The sequence below is a fragment of the Oncorhynchus mykiss genome, chromosome 5 (assembly GCF_013265735.2).
Source record: "Oncorhynchus mykiss isolate Arlee chromosome 5, USDA_OmykA_1.1, whole genome shotgun sequence".
Taxonomy (NCBI): domain Eukaryota; kingdom Metazoa; phylum Chordata; class Actinopteri; order Salmoniformes; family Salmonidae; genus Oncorhynchus; species Oncorhynchus mykiss.
Window position 1 is genome coordinate 48,093,068 of NC_048569.1, and position 13,170 is coordinate 48,106,237.

The window sequence follows — 13,170 nt, forward strand, 5'->3', positions numbered from 1 at the left end:
TCCCGAGCAGCTGCCCCACCTCTGTCCCGAGCTGTCCCTCTGTCCCGAGCAGCTGCCCCACCTCTGTCCCGAGCTGCCCCTCTGTCCCAAGCAGCCCCTCTGTCCAGTGGGGTCATTGAGTAGGGGGGCCATGGTGAGAAAAACACGGAGGCGGACAATAAGGCGGACTAAGACAATGAGGAAGTGGAGTCCGCGTCCCGCGCCAGAGCCGCCACCGCGGACAGACGCCCACCCAGACCCTCCCCTATAGGTCAAGGTTTTGCGGCCGGAGTCCGCACCTTTGGGGGGGGTACTGTCACGTTCTGACCTCTATTTCCGTTGTTTTGTATTTATTTAGTATGGTCAGGGCGTGAGTTGGGTGGGCAGTCTGTTTGTTTTTCTATGTTTTGGGGCATTTCTATGTTTTCGGCCTAGTATGGTTCTCAATCAGAGGCAGGTGTCATTAGTTGTCTCTGATTGAGAATCATACTTAGGTAGCCTGGGTTGCACTGTTTGTTTGTGGGTGATTGTCTATGTTAGTGGCTTGTGTCAGCACAGGTCTCATTTTGTAGCTTCACGGTCGTATTTGGTTTATTGTTTTTGTTACTCTTTTGCATAGTGTTCAGTCTTTCTTTATTAAAGATTCACCATGGACACTTACCACGCTGCGTATTGGTCCTCAGATCCATCTCGCCTCTCCTCTTCAGATGAAGAGGAGGACGGCCGTGACAGTATCGTGTTCATTACTCTCGAGAATAAACACTACAGATTGATTTTGGGACTGGTCTCTGTCCATTTTATGAAAATAAGAATCTTACAAATTCTTAGGAGTGGACAGAGTGTTTAATTTAATTGGGTATTAAAACATATAGGAATTTAATTCCCGTAACACTTAACTCAAAAAGCATTGAGGCCTCGACGCCATCTTGTTTCGGGGCTAACAGCCCATTAGTCCAAACCTATGCTCACCAAGTTTAGTCTTCAAAGTCTTTTCCTTTTAGGAGAAATGGCCATGTCGTGATTGGTGATGTTTTGTACATTTGCAATAAGATTCCATTCACCATCGGCTGGAATTTACCGGGACAGCGGAAAAATTACCAAAATTTGAACATTTGAATAAACGGAAACTGAATGTCTGAGAGACAACCGGGGCCAGCAAGATCTGGCCCGCCGCCATCGGCGAATTTGACAAACATTCGCGGCCGTCTAGTAAGGGACCGTACATTTGCAATATGGAGTTTCTCATTGATCATACAGCAAATGCCGAAAAGTGCCCTTTATGTATGTAAATGAGATATTTATGTATTTCATTTTCAATAAATATGAAAACATTTCTAAAAACATGTTTTTACTTTGTCGTTATGGGGTATTATGTGTGGATGGTGTAATGCAACAAAATGTGGAATAAGTCAAGGGGTATTAATACTTTCTGACAGCAATGTATGTTTCCTTCTGCCATGTGTTGCCCTTTATCAGATCCTTCATCCATATATTCAGTATAGAGGCCAGCCATAGTGACTGTGAGGCTTAATCCTAATCCATTTGTGGCTTGTTGTTTTGATTAAGTGGTCACGGGGCTTGTCTGAGAAGACACTTGGCGATATTCACTACCAGCCTATAGCCATGGACTGGACTAGAGAGAGCTATACTACACCTGGAGAATGACTGAGGCCATGTGTGTACCAACCTAGAGGTACCACCCATCATCACAAAAACAACTGGAACAAGTTGTCTCCTGTTTGAATAAATATGTCTGAAAAATCCTCCAAACATCCCTTTCTCTTCCTTCAATGTGTTCTGGAGGCTGAAAAGAGTTAGAAAAATAAGGTCTTTGCTGCTGATGTGCTAAAATACTGAGGGAGAGACCTCATCGTGGAGAGGCAACCTGGCCAGGTAAGATGGGTCTTGCAATTGTGTTGCAGTTTTCTAGTGTGATGAAGGGATTTGACTGCTTGAAATAGAGAAGGTTGTTGTAAAATATGATCATTATAGGGTTTGTTGGTTGACTATAATTTCAAGCTAATCTTGCCAGGCCCATTTTATATGTCCAAATATTAATCAATCACAGAACAGTTAATTAAATGCAAATTTTAATCATGGAAATAGTGCTTGTAAATGTCTTCAATGAAAAAAATGCATATTATTTTTTATATTTTTTATATAACTACAATTGTACCTCACACAAGGTCATGGGATGTGGCTTTGCAAAATCAGACCAGCTGAAGAAACGCGACAGAGAAAGTAAATGCTTTTTCTCATGTATTATCACCTCTATAAACAATTAAACCATTATAAACCAGTTTGGATTAGCATAGAGAGAAATTAACTAATCTTCTCTGTCTTGTTTTTCTGTTACTTATAGCCAGCCTATTAGTCCCAGGTAAAGTCTTACAATTCAACATTTGGCTAATTCAAATTTGTTTTCAAAATGGACATCAATGTTATTATCAACATCACATACTGTGAAAGATAACACTTGATTAACTAAGATTAACACTTGTACTTCTTTGGTTTATGTGTCTTTGTTACCTACAACGTGATGTGAAGCTGCCACAGGTGAGTCAGTCAGTCTTCAGCTCGAGGACTAAATCACTACAGATCATTATGGGGTATTTGAGGATCTGAATTTGTAATTGATGACTGAGTGCTCCAGTAGTTACCGTTAATATTATCATCAGACAAGCTAAGAATAGCTGTAGAACTCTTCAGACGGGTATCAGACACTCAGACAAGCTACAAATAGCTGTAATACTGTTTTTTTTTAAAAACTAAAGTGAAACAACTATAAGATATAGTAGGTCCCATAATGATAACTATCTACATTTGCACTGTATACCTGTGTGTTCTTTTGGTAATGGGATCGTGATAGCAATGAGAGGGTTGTGAGTTCAAGTCCCACAGGGATCACATACTGTAAGTGCCTATGTGTATGCGTAATATGCTCTCTCCCGACGCTACTCATTCCCCCAGCAATGAGGGCAGCTCTCCTAATCCAACGTTGGTACCGTCAGTACGTGGCACGGCTGGAGATGAGACGCAGGTGCACCTGGAACATCTTCCAATCCATCGAGTACGCAGGAGAGCAGGATCAGATTAAGGTGGGACAACAGACACACATACCTAGCATTGCGGAAAAACTACACATTCATATGACACCATGTGATTCTTTTAGTTTTTTTTTTCAAATAGAATTTAATCAATTGTGTATTTTCTTCTTCTTCTTCTTCTTCTACTTCTTCTTGTTCGACTTCTTTATCTCAGCTCTACAACTTCTTTGGCTACCTCATGGATCACTTCACTCCAGCCAGCAGTGAGCGTAAGCTATCCTCTCACCTCATCCCCAGGCTATAGGCAAAGAAGTCAGGTGTACGAGATTAGGGATGTGTCCCAAATGGCACCCTATTCTTCATATTGTGCACTACCTATGGGCCCTGGTCAAAGGTAGTGCACAACATAGTGAATACTAGATTGCCATTGGGGATGCAGCCCAGCTTTCCTCCCATTAGCTAATTTGACTAATTACCTACAGTACGTCCTCTGAAAAACCTGTGTCCTATCTCTGTCTTAGGGAACCTGATCTCACACATCTTCCGTGAGAACAACATCTGCCGTAATGTAGATTGGGAGAGGTACTTCTGCTACAAGAGCATTGAGGTACCAAAGCTGTACTCTGGTCCCCATCTCTCTTTCCCCATAACATGTTCCAATGCAGCTGAGCTGGTGGAGGCCTTCAAGAACAAACAAGTAGGTATTCCTACTCACAAGTGATCCAGCAAGCAAGTGTAGGCAGGGCCATCAGTGGCCTCCATGTGCCAAACATCCATTCTACCACCAACTGTTGGGCAGAGGCTTGCCATTATGCTAGTTTTCTCTGCTGACTGCCGTCTGTTGTTGACTTTCTACTAACGACTTTCCTCTGACTTCTCGTTTTTCCCTCAAGCGTTCTGTTCTTCTCTGTCTGTTTTTCCCAGTAGCAGCTCCATTCTCGCTATGTCCTTCAGCTCCTTGGGGAGACCTGGAGGCTGCTGAGGATCCTCCCCAACATCAGTCAGATCTCCACCTGCCACAGCAAGGAGATCACCATCTGTGGTAGACACATAACCACACATCAGGCTTTTAAACAATTCACTGGTTGTATAGCTTTATTGCTTCTTGTCACTCACTGGTAAACCCTCTCCCTCCCAACAGGAGACTTACATGGACATCTTGAGGATCTTTTGTTGGTCTTCTACAAGGTGGATGCCACTTTTTTGTCAACGCACCACATCACAATTCACATGACATGGTTCTCATTCATAATGAAGGCAAACTAATTTAAGCTTTCTTTGTATTTGACATGTGCTTACCTATCCTGATTAGAATGGTTTACCATCATCTGAGAAGCCTTATGTCTTCAATGGAGACTTTGTGGATCGAGGAAAAGATTCCCTGGAGATCCTCCTCATCCTGTTTTCCTTTCTCCTGGTCTATCCTAATGATGTCCATCTGAACAGAGGCAACCACGAGGACCATATCGTTAACCTAAGGTACTATCAGACATACTCTATGTACAGTATAATCCCTGCATTAACATACATAACATGGACATGTCTACTTCAGCTAAGCTTCCCAGTAAAGCAATGAAAACAGTCAAGCTGTGCTAAAAATAGCCCACATTAACATATGTAGATGACATTCCTATTCTGACAATTCTGAAACTTACTTAGATAATACCTTTGATGATACATGGTTATAACATGTATTCTACAGAAAATACAGAAATGCCAAAGGTGGAGATGTTGCCGTTTACAATCAGAACAAGTGATCACACTACAGTAGCCATATCTAGGAAAACCAAACTTCCAAAGGCTGGGCCTAATATAGTGTATAAGAGGTCATACAATATGTTTTGTAGTGATTCCTATGTTGTTGATGTAAATAATATGTGTTGGTCTGTTGTGTGTAATGAGGAACAACCAGATGCTGCAATTGACACATTTATGAAGTTGCTTATCTCAGTTACTAATAAGCATGCACACATTAAGAAAATGACTGTAAAAACTGTTATATCCCTGTGGATTGTTGAGGAATTGAAAAATTGCATGCCTATTAGTAACTGAGGAAAAAGAAACAGCAAATAAGTCTGGCTACATAACCGATTTGCAAACAGGTCAGAACAGCTCTACTTATTTTTGTAAGAAGTGTTGACAGTAGTTTTGGAATTGTTAGCTAGATTACTTGTTGGTTATTACTGCATTGTCGGAACTAGAAGCACAAGCATTTCGCTACACTCGCACTAACATCTGCTAACCATGTGTGTGTGACAAATAAAATTTGATTTGATTTGATTTGACATGCTGAATGCACCAAGGTGTATGTTAATTAAAACTACTAGCACACAGCTCAGACACCCATGCATACCCCACAAGACGTGCCACCAAAGATCTCTTCACAATCCCAGAGTCAAGAACAGAATATGAGAGGTGCACATAGAGCCATGGATAAATGGAACTCTATTCCACATCAGGAAACTGATGCAAGCAGATAAAATACACCTTATGGAACAGCAGGGACTGTAAAGAGATACACATAGGCACATACACATGATAAGACACGCACTCTACACTCGTGCACCTGGATGTTGTATTGTAAATATGTGGTGATGGAGTGGTGGCCTGAATGTGATGGGTAAGGTGTTATGAAAATGTAGTATTTTAAACTGTATGTATGTTGCTGGACACCAGGAAGAGTAGTTTCTGCCTTAGCAGCAGCTAATGGGGATCCATAATAAATACAAATACAAATACAAATAATATCTTCTTCTCTGGTATTCCCCAGTAGAAACATCATTCAACACACATTTCTTTCCCCCCCCAGATATGGCTTTACCAAAGAGGTGCTTGGAAAATACAGGGTAGGTCTTACCTTGTGTCATTCTATAACATTGGATAATTGTTAAAATTGCTTTGCCTCTGCCCCAAACCAAGTGTTTTTTTAAAAAAACTATGATTTTCCCAGGGCAGTCCTATTTATTTGATATGGATGAACCACATCATAGGTAATTTATTCTGCTAATCAGAATCATCTAATCTTCCTGAGTATTATGTTAACCAGTGATCAGAGTCCACTTATATCAAGCCTATCTATTTCAGTGTGTAATGTGGGTCACTCTCCCTCTTGACTAAGGAGATTACAGGATCTTTCTCTCCGTCAACTGTGTGACTCTTCGTGACTCTCTTTCTCTTCCTCTTCCTCTCTATCTTTGTGTGTTTGTGTACGTGTGTCAGTCAGTCTTAAATAGCCAGCACACTGACCCAGTTAGTCAGGAATACCTGTTTGTTTTAGGTTACATGGTTACAGTAGCCAATGGATAAACTGTTGGTAGATAACACCATCCACATCCGCTTAGTTCTTGATTAAAGACCTACTGTATTTGATGTGTTAATAGTGTGTATCCCAAAAGGAAAAAATAGCACTACACAGGTTACTGCACAGGCCTTATAGTTTTCAATATAATCAATGACGCTGACATGTTGAATCTTATACTAACATATGCATAATAAGAAATATTCTGATCGACATTGTTGTCACTTGACTTGTGCTTAGCTTCATGGCAAGAAGATTCTAAAGCTTCTCCAGAAGATCTTTAGCTGGTTGCCCCTGGCGACAGTAATTGACAACAAGGTGTTGGTTCTGCACGGCGGTATCTCAGACACCACGGACCTTCACCTCATATCCAGGGTGGACAGACACAAAGTAAAACCACACTAACACCTCACTTAAAGGAATAGTTCACCTGTAACAAAGTATAACCTTACAGAACCCTTCTCTTTAGTTCACCCACATTACTTAAATGTAGCTGAGCATCAATTAGACACTAATTGATGATTCATCTTAGCCTATTCTAGCCTTAGTATAGACAGGTGTAATGAACACCCCAAAATAGTGGGTCCCTAAATATCCCTAAGCCTAAATATATAGAGGGCCTGAGAAGCTTAAGTTTATTGCATGCCCAGATCACTTTGCTCATTGTTTAATAATGTCTGTGCTAAGTGCAGCATTGCTCACTGTAGAATGGATCATGACAATACTTGTATCTGTAGTATGTTTCAGCTCTCCGGCCTCCCAAGAGGAAGAGGCAAAACAGGTCAGGTATGACGGACTCCGATCTAGAAGACGATGACCCAACCGCCAAGCCTGTGGACAGCAGCAGGCGCCGTGTCCACTCCCTGACCCACAGCAGCAGCACGGGGACCAGGCATGAGGTCCAGCGTCGCTCCCTGCAGGGCCTGAACAACAGGGTGACGTGCTCTGTAGAAGAGGAGCTGAAGGAGAGACGCAGGCAGGCCGGACTTAGCCAGTCCTACGGAGACCTCCGTAACTCCCTGGCTAACTCTGACTCTGACCCAGACTCTGGAGAGCTGCTGGAGTCGTACGGGGACGAGTGGAAACAGGTAACTGAGATCATACACCATTTACATCACATATTTGTTAGAGTATGAATAAAGTTAAAATAACAGTTTGTGATGTTTTAGGAGGATTATCCATATTGGGGTGAAAGGATTAGGATAGCAGGAGCTGATGGAGTTAAAGGCTGACATTTGTTTATATTATGGGGTGGAATTGATTTGAGTTCTACCTTTATTTGAAGAATAGCAAAGATGATTGAAAGCAAGAGATAGACTGATTTGGGTGGACATTGTTAGTCTACAGAACCAGTGAATGGCCATTCCCCTAGTGGTGGTGTTAACTAGTAACTACACCCTGGTGTTGTCTGTCTGGGCTGCAGATTGTAGACATGCTATGGAGCGACCCCATGCCCCAGGATGGCTGTGTCCCCAACGAGGTGCGAGGTGGAGGATGTTACTGGGGTCCTGATGTGACAGAAGAGGTCCTGCGACGTCACAACCTCACACTGCTTATACGCTCACATGAGTGCAAGCAAGAGGGCTACGAGTTCTGCCACAACCGCAGGGTTAGGAAAGCCACAGACATAGCACAATCAAAAGAGAATGAAATATGCAATAAACTGTAGCAAAATGTTTTTACTGCAGCCATCTATTTCAAATTAAAAAGGAATACAAACTCTGTGAGTGTTTGATAAAATCCTCTAAGAGTAGGCAAAATAGCTTTGAGTTCTAAAGCAAAATAGAACCTTTGAATAATGCTTGTTCTTTCTCTTTCTCTAGGTCCTAACTATATTTTCTGCATCTAACTACTATGAGGTGGGAAGCAACAGAGGAGCGTACATCAGGATGGGTCCTGACCTGGTGCCTCACTTCATCCAGTACCAGGCCAACAGGGCTACCAGGGCACTCACACTGAGACAAAGGTAACATAGGTCACACGAGCCACAGATAGATGATTAAATGACTCAGACACAGGCAGCCCAATTTCTGATATTTTTCCCAGCTAATTAGTGTTTTTCACCAATCAGATCAGCTCTTTTGGCAATAATTGGGGAAAAAGATCAGTTGGACTGCCTGTGTAAACACAACCATTGTGTCATCTGTGCGGAGGTCATGAAATGGCACTCTGAACAATTGAATATCAGACTAAAATAAGATTACCTCAGATGTGTATATGTCTGACATCTCACACATACCACACTAAAAACCCTGCAGTGAATTCCTTGTATACCTCAGACACATTATCCACTGTGTGTGAGGTGGTTGATGCCTTGTGTTTTCAGTGTTGGGCGGACTGAGCGTTCAGCTCTCAGGGCTTTGAGGGAAAAGCTGTTTGCACATAAGTCAGACCTTATCAGTTCCTTTCAAGAATACGACCCGGAAAATACAGGTACTGAACCACGCACTCACCGTTTCACTCATATCACCTACCAGGAACCTCTGTTCCCCTTAGTACTTTAGTGAATACATTATATAATGTTGACTACTATTCATCACCATCTAGTGGCAACAGTATATTTAGCAGTCTTAAAATCCTACCATAAAGGTTCCAAATGTACACTGAATGGTGTCAACATCAAATCATGTTTTATTTTATCTCTCTCTGTGATGATTGTCTTCATGGCCCAGTATAGGATATAGATAAAAGTTATTTATGCAGTAAAAAGTCTGTCCGTTTTTTATGTTTATCTGTGTGATCACTGCATGGTCTGGTCTCTCTCCCAGGGCTGATCTCTCTGTGGCTGTGTTGAGATTGGTTTTACCCTGAAGGGTTAGTGTAGCAGTTTGAGGCTGACTGTGTGACTGCGGCATGGTCTCTGTAATATGGCTGTGTGGTCTCTCAGGGCTGATCTCTCTGGGCCACTGGGCCTGTGCCATGGAGGCTGTGTTGAGGCTGGGTCTACCCTGGAGGGTGCTGCGGACTCAGCTAGTGGGAGACACTCTGGATGGCATGCTGGACTACCATCTCTGGTTCAGAGAACTGTCCATCACCGAGCCCAACACAGAGGTGAGGTTTACTAACACACAAACATAAACATACATACGCACACACACACAAAAAAAAACCCAGCAAACAAGCGCCTAACAAAATTCCTGGTTGCTGCCTTTTATCTACCAGCTCTCGAATGCCAGTCTGCTTGAGACCATGTATAAGCACCACTCCAACCTGGAGACCATCTTCAGGATCATAGACACAGACAACTCAGGTGAGTAAATAATCAGCTTGGCCCAGATACCTGCCTTGTTGTGTTTTACAAACATGACCTTTCTCAAGCCTCTCAGGCCCCTCTCTGTCATAACATACAGAGAGCTTATTAGTAACAAGCTGAATATGATGTTCCATTGAAAACAAAGAGATTAATTGAACTGCATTGATCCCCAGAGGGAAAATTGGATGTGTCACCAGCATAGGACACCTACAGGAACAACAGACACGCATGTAACAGACGTTGTGCTTGCTTAACAGTACTTAATTAGGCAAGTCAGTTAAGAAATTCTTAATTACAATGACAGCCTACAGTAGGCTATAGTTTCTTTCCTAAAAGCCCACACTGGTGGTACTCAATCTCAGATCCTCTGCCTTGCGCAAACACGTGATCGCATCCCTTGACCAATTACACTATAGAAAAGCTAGTGAATCGATAGGGCAACTAGAGACATTTCAAGCTGGGGAGTGAGGCTACGAATCCAACTCTGTTACACAGGCACATATCAGAACACATAGACCTGATGTACTTTATTTTTCCTTGTCTGATCTGTGGGCTATATATCTTACATGTGAAATAAACCCACCCGAATTAGTATAAATCAGTACCATATGAAGCCAGGTTTAAAACGGCAGATTGTCACCGTCTTTCACTCAAAGACCCCTAAAATTATTCTGGTGCACTACAGATTAAATAATGAGTGATCTGGGGGGGGGGGGGGGGGGGGGGGGGACACACATTTCTATTCAAATATGTAAAGCTGAAGCAACCAGATTCCACAATAGAAATGTAAAGGTCATTCCCGATTGAGTCGATATACAGTGCCTTGCGAAAGTATTCGGCCCCCTTGAACTTTGCGACCTTTTGCCACATTTCAGGTTTCAAACATAAAGATATAAAACTGTATTTTTTTGGGAAGAATCAACAAGAAGTGGGACACAATCATGAAGTGGAACGACATTTATTGGATATTTCAAACTTTTTTAACAAATCAAAAACTGAACAATTTGGCGTGCAAAATTATTCAGCCCCCTTAAGTTAATACTTTGTAGCGCCACCTTTTGCTGCGATTACAGCTGTAAGTCGCTTGGGGTATGTCTCTATCAGCTTTGCACATCGAGAGACTGAAATTTTTTCCCATTCCTCCTTGCAAAACAACTCGAGCTCAGTGAGGTTGGATGGAGAGCATTTGTGAACAGCAGTTTTGAGTTCTTTCCACAGATTCTCGATTGGATTCAGGTCTGGACTTTGACTTGGCCATTCTAACACCTGGATATGTTTATTTTTGAACCATTCCATTGTAGATTTTGCTTTATGTTTTGGATCATTGTCTTGTTGGAAGACAAATCTCCGTCCCAGTCTCAGGTCTTTTGCAGACTCCGTCAGGTTTTCTTCCAGAATGGTCCTGTATTTGGCTCCATCCATCTTCCCATCAATTTTAACCATCTTCCCTGTCCCTGCTGAAGAAAAGCAGGCCCAAACCATGATGCTGCCACCACCATGTTTGACAGTGGGGATGTTGTGTTCAGGGTGATGAGCTGTGTTGCTTTTACGCCAAACATAACGTTTTGCATTGTTGCCAAAAAGTTCAATTTTGGTTTCATCTGACCAGAGCACCTTCTTCCACATGTTTGGTGTGTCTCCCAGGTGGCTTGTGGCAAACTTTAAACGACACTTTTTATGGATATCTTTAAGAAATCGCTTTCTTCTTGCCACTCTTCCATAAAGGCCAGATTTGTGCAATATACGACTGATTGTTGTCCTATGGACAGAGTCTCCCACCTCAGCTGTAGATCTCTGCAGTTAATCCAGCGTGATCATGGGCCTCTTGGCTGCATCGTCTTCTCCTTGTATGAGCTGAAAGTTTAGAGGGACGGCCAGGTCTTGGTAGATTTGCAGTGGTCTGATACTCCTTCCATTTCAATATTATCGCTTGCACAGTGCTCCTTGGGATGTTTAAAGCTTGGGAAATCCAAATCCGGCTTTAAACTTCTTCACAACAGTATCTCGGACCTGCCTGGTGTGTTCCTTGTTCTTCATGATGCTCTCTGCGCTTTTAACGGACCTCTGAGACTATCACAGTGCAGGTGCATTTATACTGAGACTTGATTGCACACAGGTGGATTGTAATTATCATCATTAGTCATTTAGGTCAACATTGGATCATTCAGAGATTCTCACTGAACTTCTGGAGAGAGTTTGCTGCACTGAAAGTAAAGGGGCTGAATAATTTTGCACGCCCAATTTTTCAGTTTTTGATTTGTTAAAAAAGTTTGACATATCCAATAAATGTCGTTCCACTTCATGATTGTGTCCCACTTGTTGTTGATTCTTCACAAAAATACAGTTTTATATCTTTATGTTTGAAGCCTGAAATGTGGCAAAAGGTCGCAAAGTTCAAGGGGGCCGAATACTTTCGCAAGGCACTGTATTGCATTCACGGTTAACACTGCATAACATTGCATTTAAATGTCAATCACACTTTAATGCTAAACTTCCATGATGCAGATTGAATAGAGCCCATGATCTAAAATACAAAGCACTATTCTATTTCATTGTCTCCCAGGTCTGATATCGTTTGAAGAGTTCCGTCAGACGTGGAAGCTGCTTAGCTCCCATTTGCAGACAGAGATCAGTGACGAGGCCATCAGTGACCTGGCCGTCTCCATCGACTTCAACAAAGACGGCAGCATAGACATCAACGAGTTCATGGAGGCCTTCCGGCTAGTGGGAGGAGACCTACTGCAGAATGAAGGTGACCCCCACTGACACATCTTCAAACTGGAATCTACTCATTGCAAACAATGGTCAACAGTACCATAGTAGGGCTTCCAGCCGACCTACTGCAACAACGGACATGATAAAGCACTTCAAGAGGAAATACAGTATATTACTACCAACTGGAATCTACCCATTCAAATCAATGGCCTAGCCCTGGAGGGGGTCAACAGTATGATCGGGCGAGGGCTTCCAGCAACCTGCTGCCACATTAACAGTAGTCTTGCTTGCCAGCCTCATGGTGCTCCACCATGCTGCGGGGAGGGACTACAGGAATGCTAGTGAAAAAGGAGGGGGATGAACCTCTTGAGTTTATTTCTCTGATACCTACTTCTAGAGAAAATACACTACAAACTGGGAATCTACTTATTCCAATCAATGGACCCATTTCCAGCATCTCCAAAAGGACAGATATTTAGAACCAATGAGAAAAGATGCAACATAGTCAGAAAAAAGAACAAGATTGAAAAGATTTTGGGGCATATTGATTATTCATACAGGCCTCTCTCAATAGGTGACCATAATAATATTATGACCTAAGGAAATATTGATTCTATAGATGAAAACTATACAGCCATTGGCTAGTCATTGTGTGAGAGACCCAGACAGAACACGGGATATGGATTTGCAAAGCATTCGTTTTAGAAATGGTGCCTATGCTTGTGTAACAGATTAAGACTGTACCGGATAAACTCACCAACAGACTAAAATGTTGCTAATGGTGCCATTGAATCAGATCCTTTTCAGTGTAACAACTGGTTTGTATGTTGTCAAGCGGGCATTCATGGGAGACAGAGGACCCTGGTTCAAGCCCAGTC

General features: G+C 42.4%; 1 protein-coding gene across 1 annotated transcript; it reads left to right on the forward strand.

The window, feature by feature from the left end:
• The first annotated feature begins 2,951 nt into the window (after positions 1 to 2,951).
• Positions 2,952 to 13,165, forward strand: LOC110522955 (serine/threonine-protein phosphatase with EF-hands 2). The gene is made up of 11 exons (XM_036979047.1): positions 2,952 to 3,077; positions 3,241 to 3,295; positions 3,548 to 3,723; positions 3,954 to 4,068; positions 7,072 to 7,412; positions 7,748 to 7,933; positions 8,148 to 8,290; positions 8,651 to 8,757; positions 9,212 to 9,380; positions 9,501 to 9,574; positions 12,141 to 13,165. The coding sequence occupies exons 1-11, from the start codon at positions 2,952 to 2,954 to the stop codon at positions 12,341 to 12,343; spliced, it is 1,695 nt and encodes a 564-aa protein (XP_036834942.1). The 3' UTR covers positions 12,344 to 13,165.
• The last annotated feature ends 5 nt before the right edge of the window (positions 13,166 to 13,170 follow it).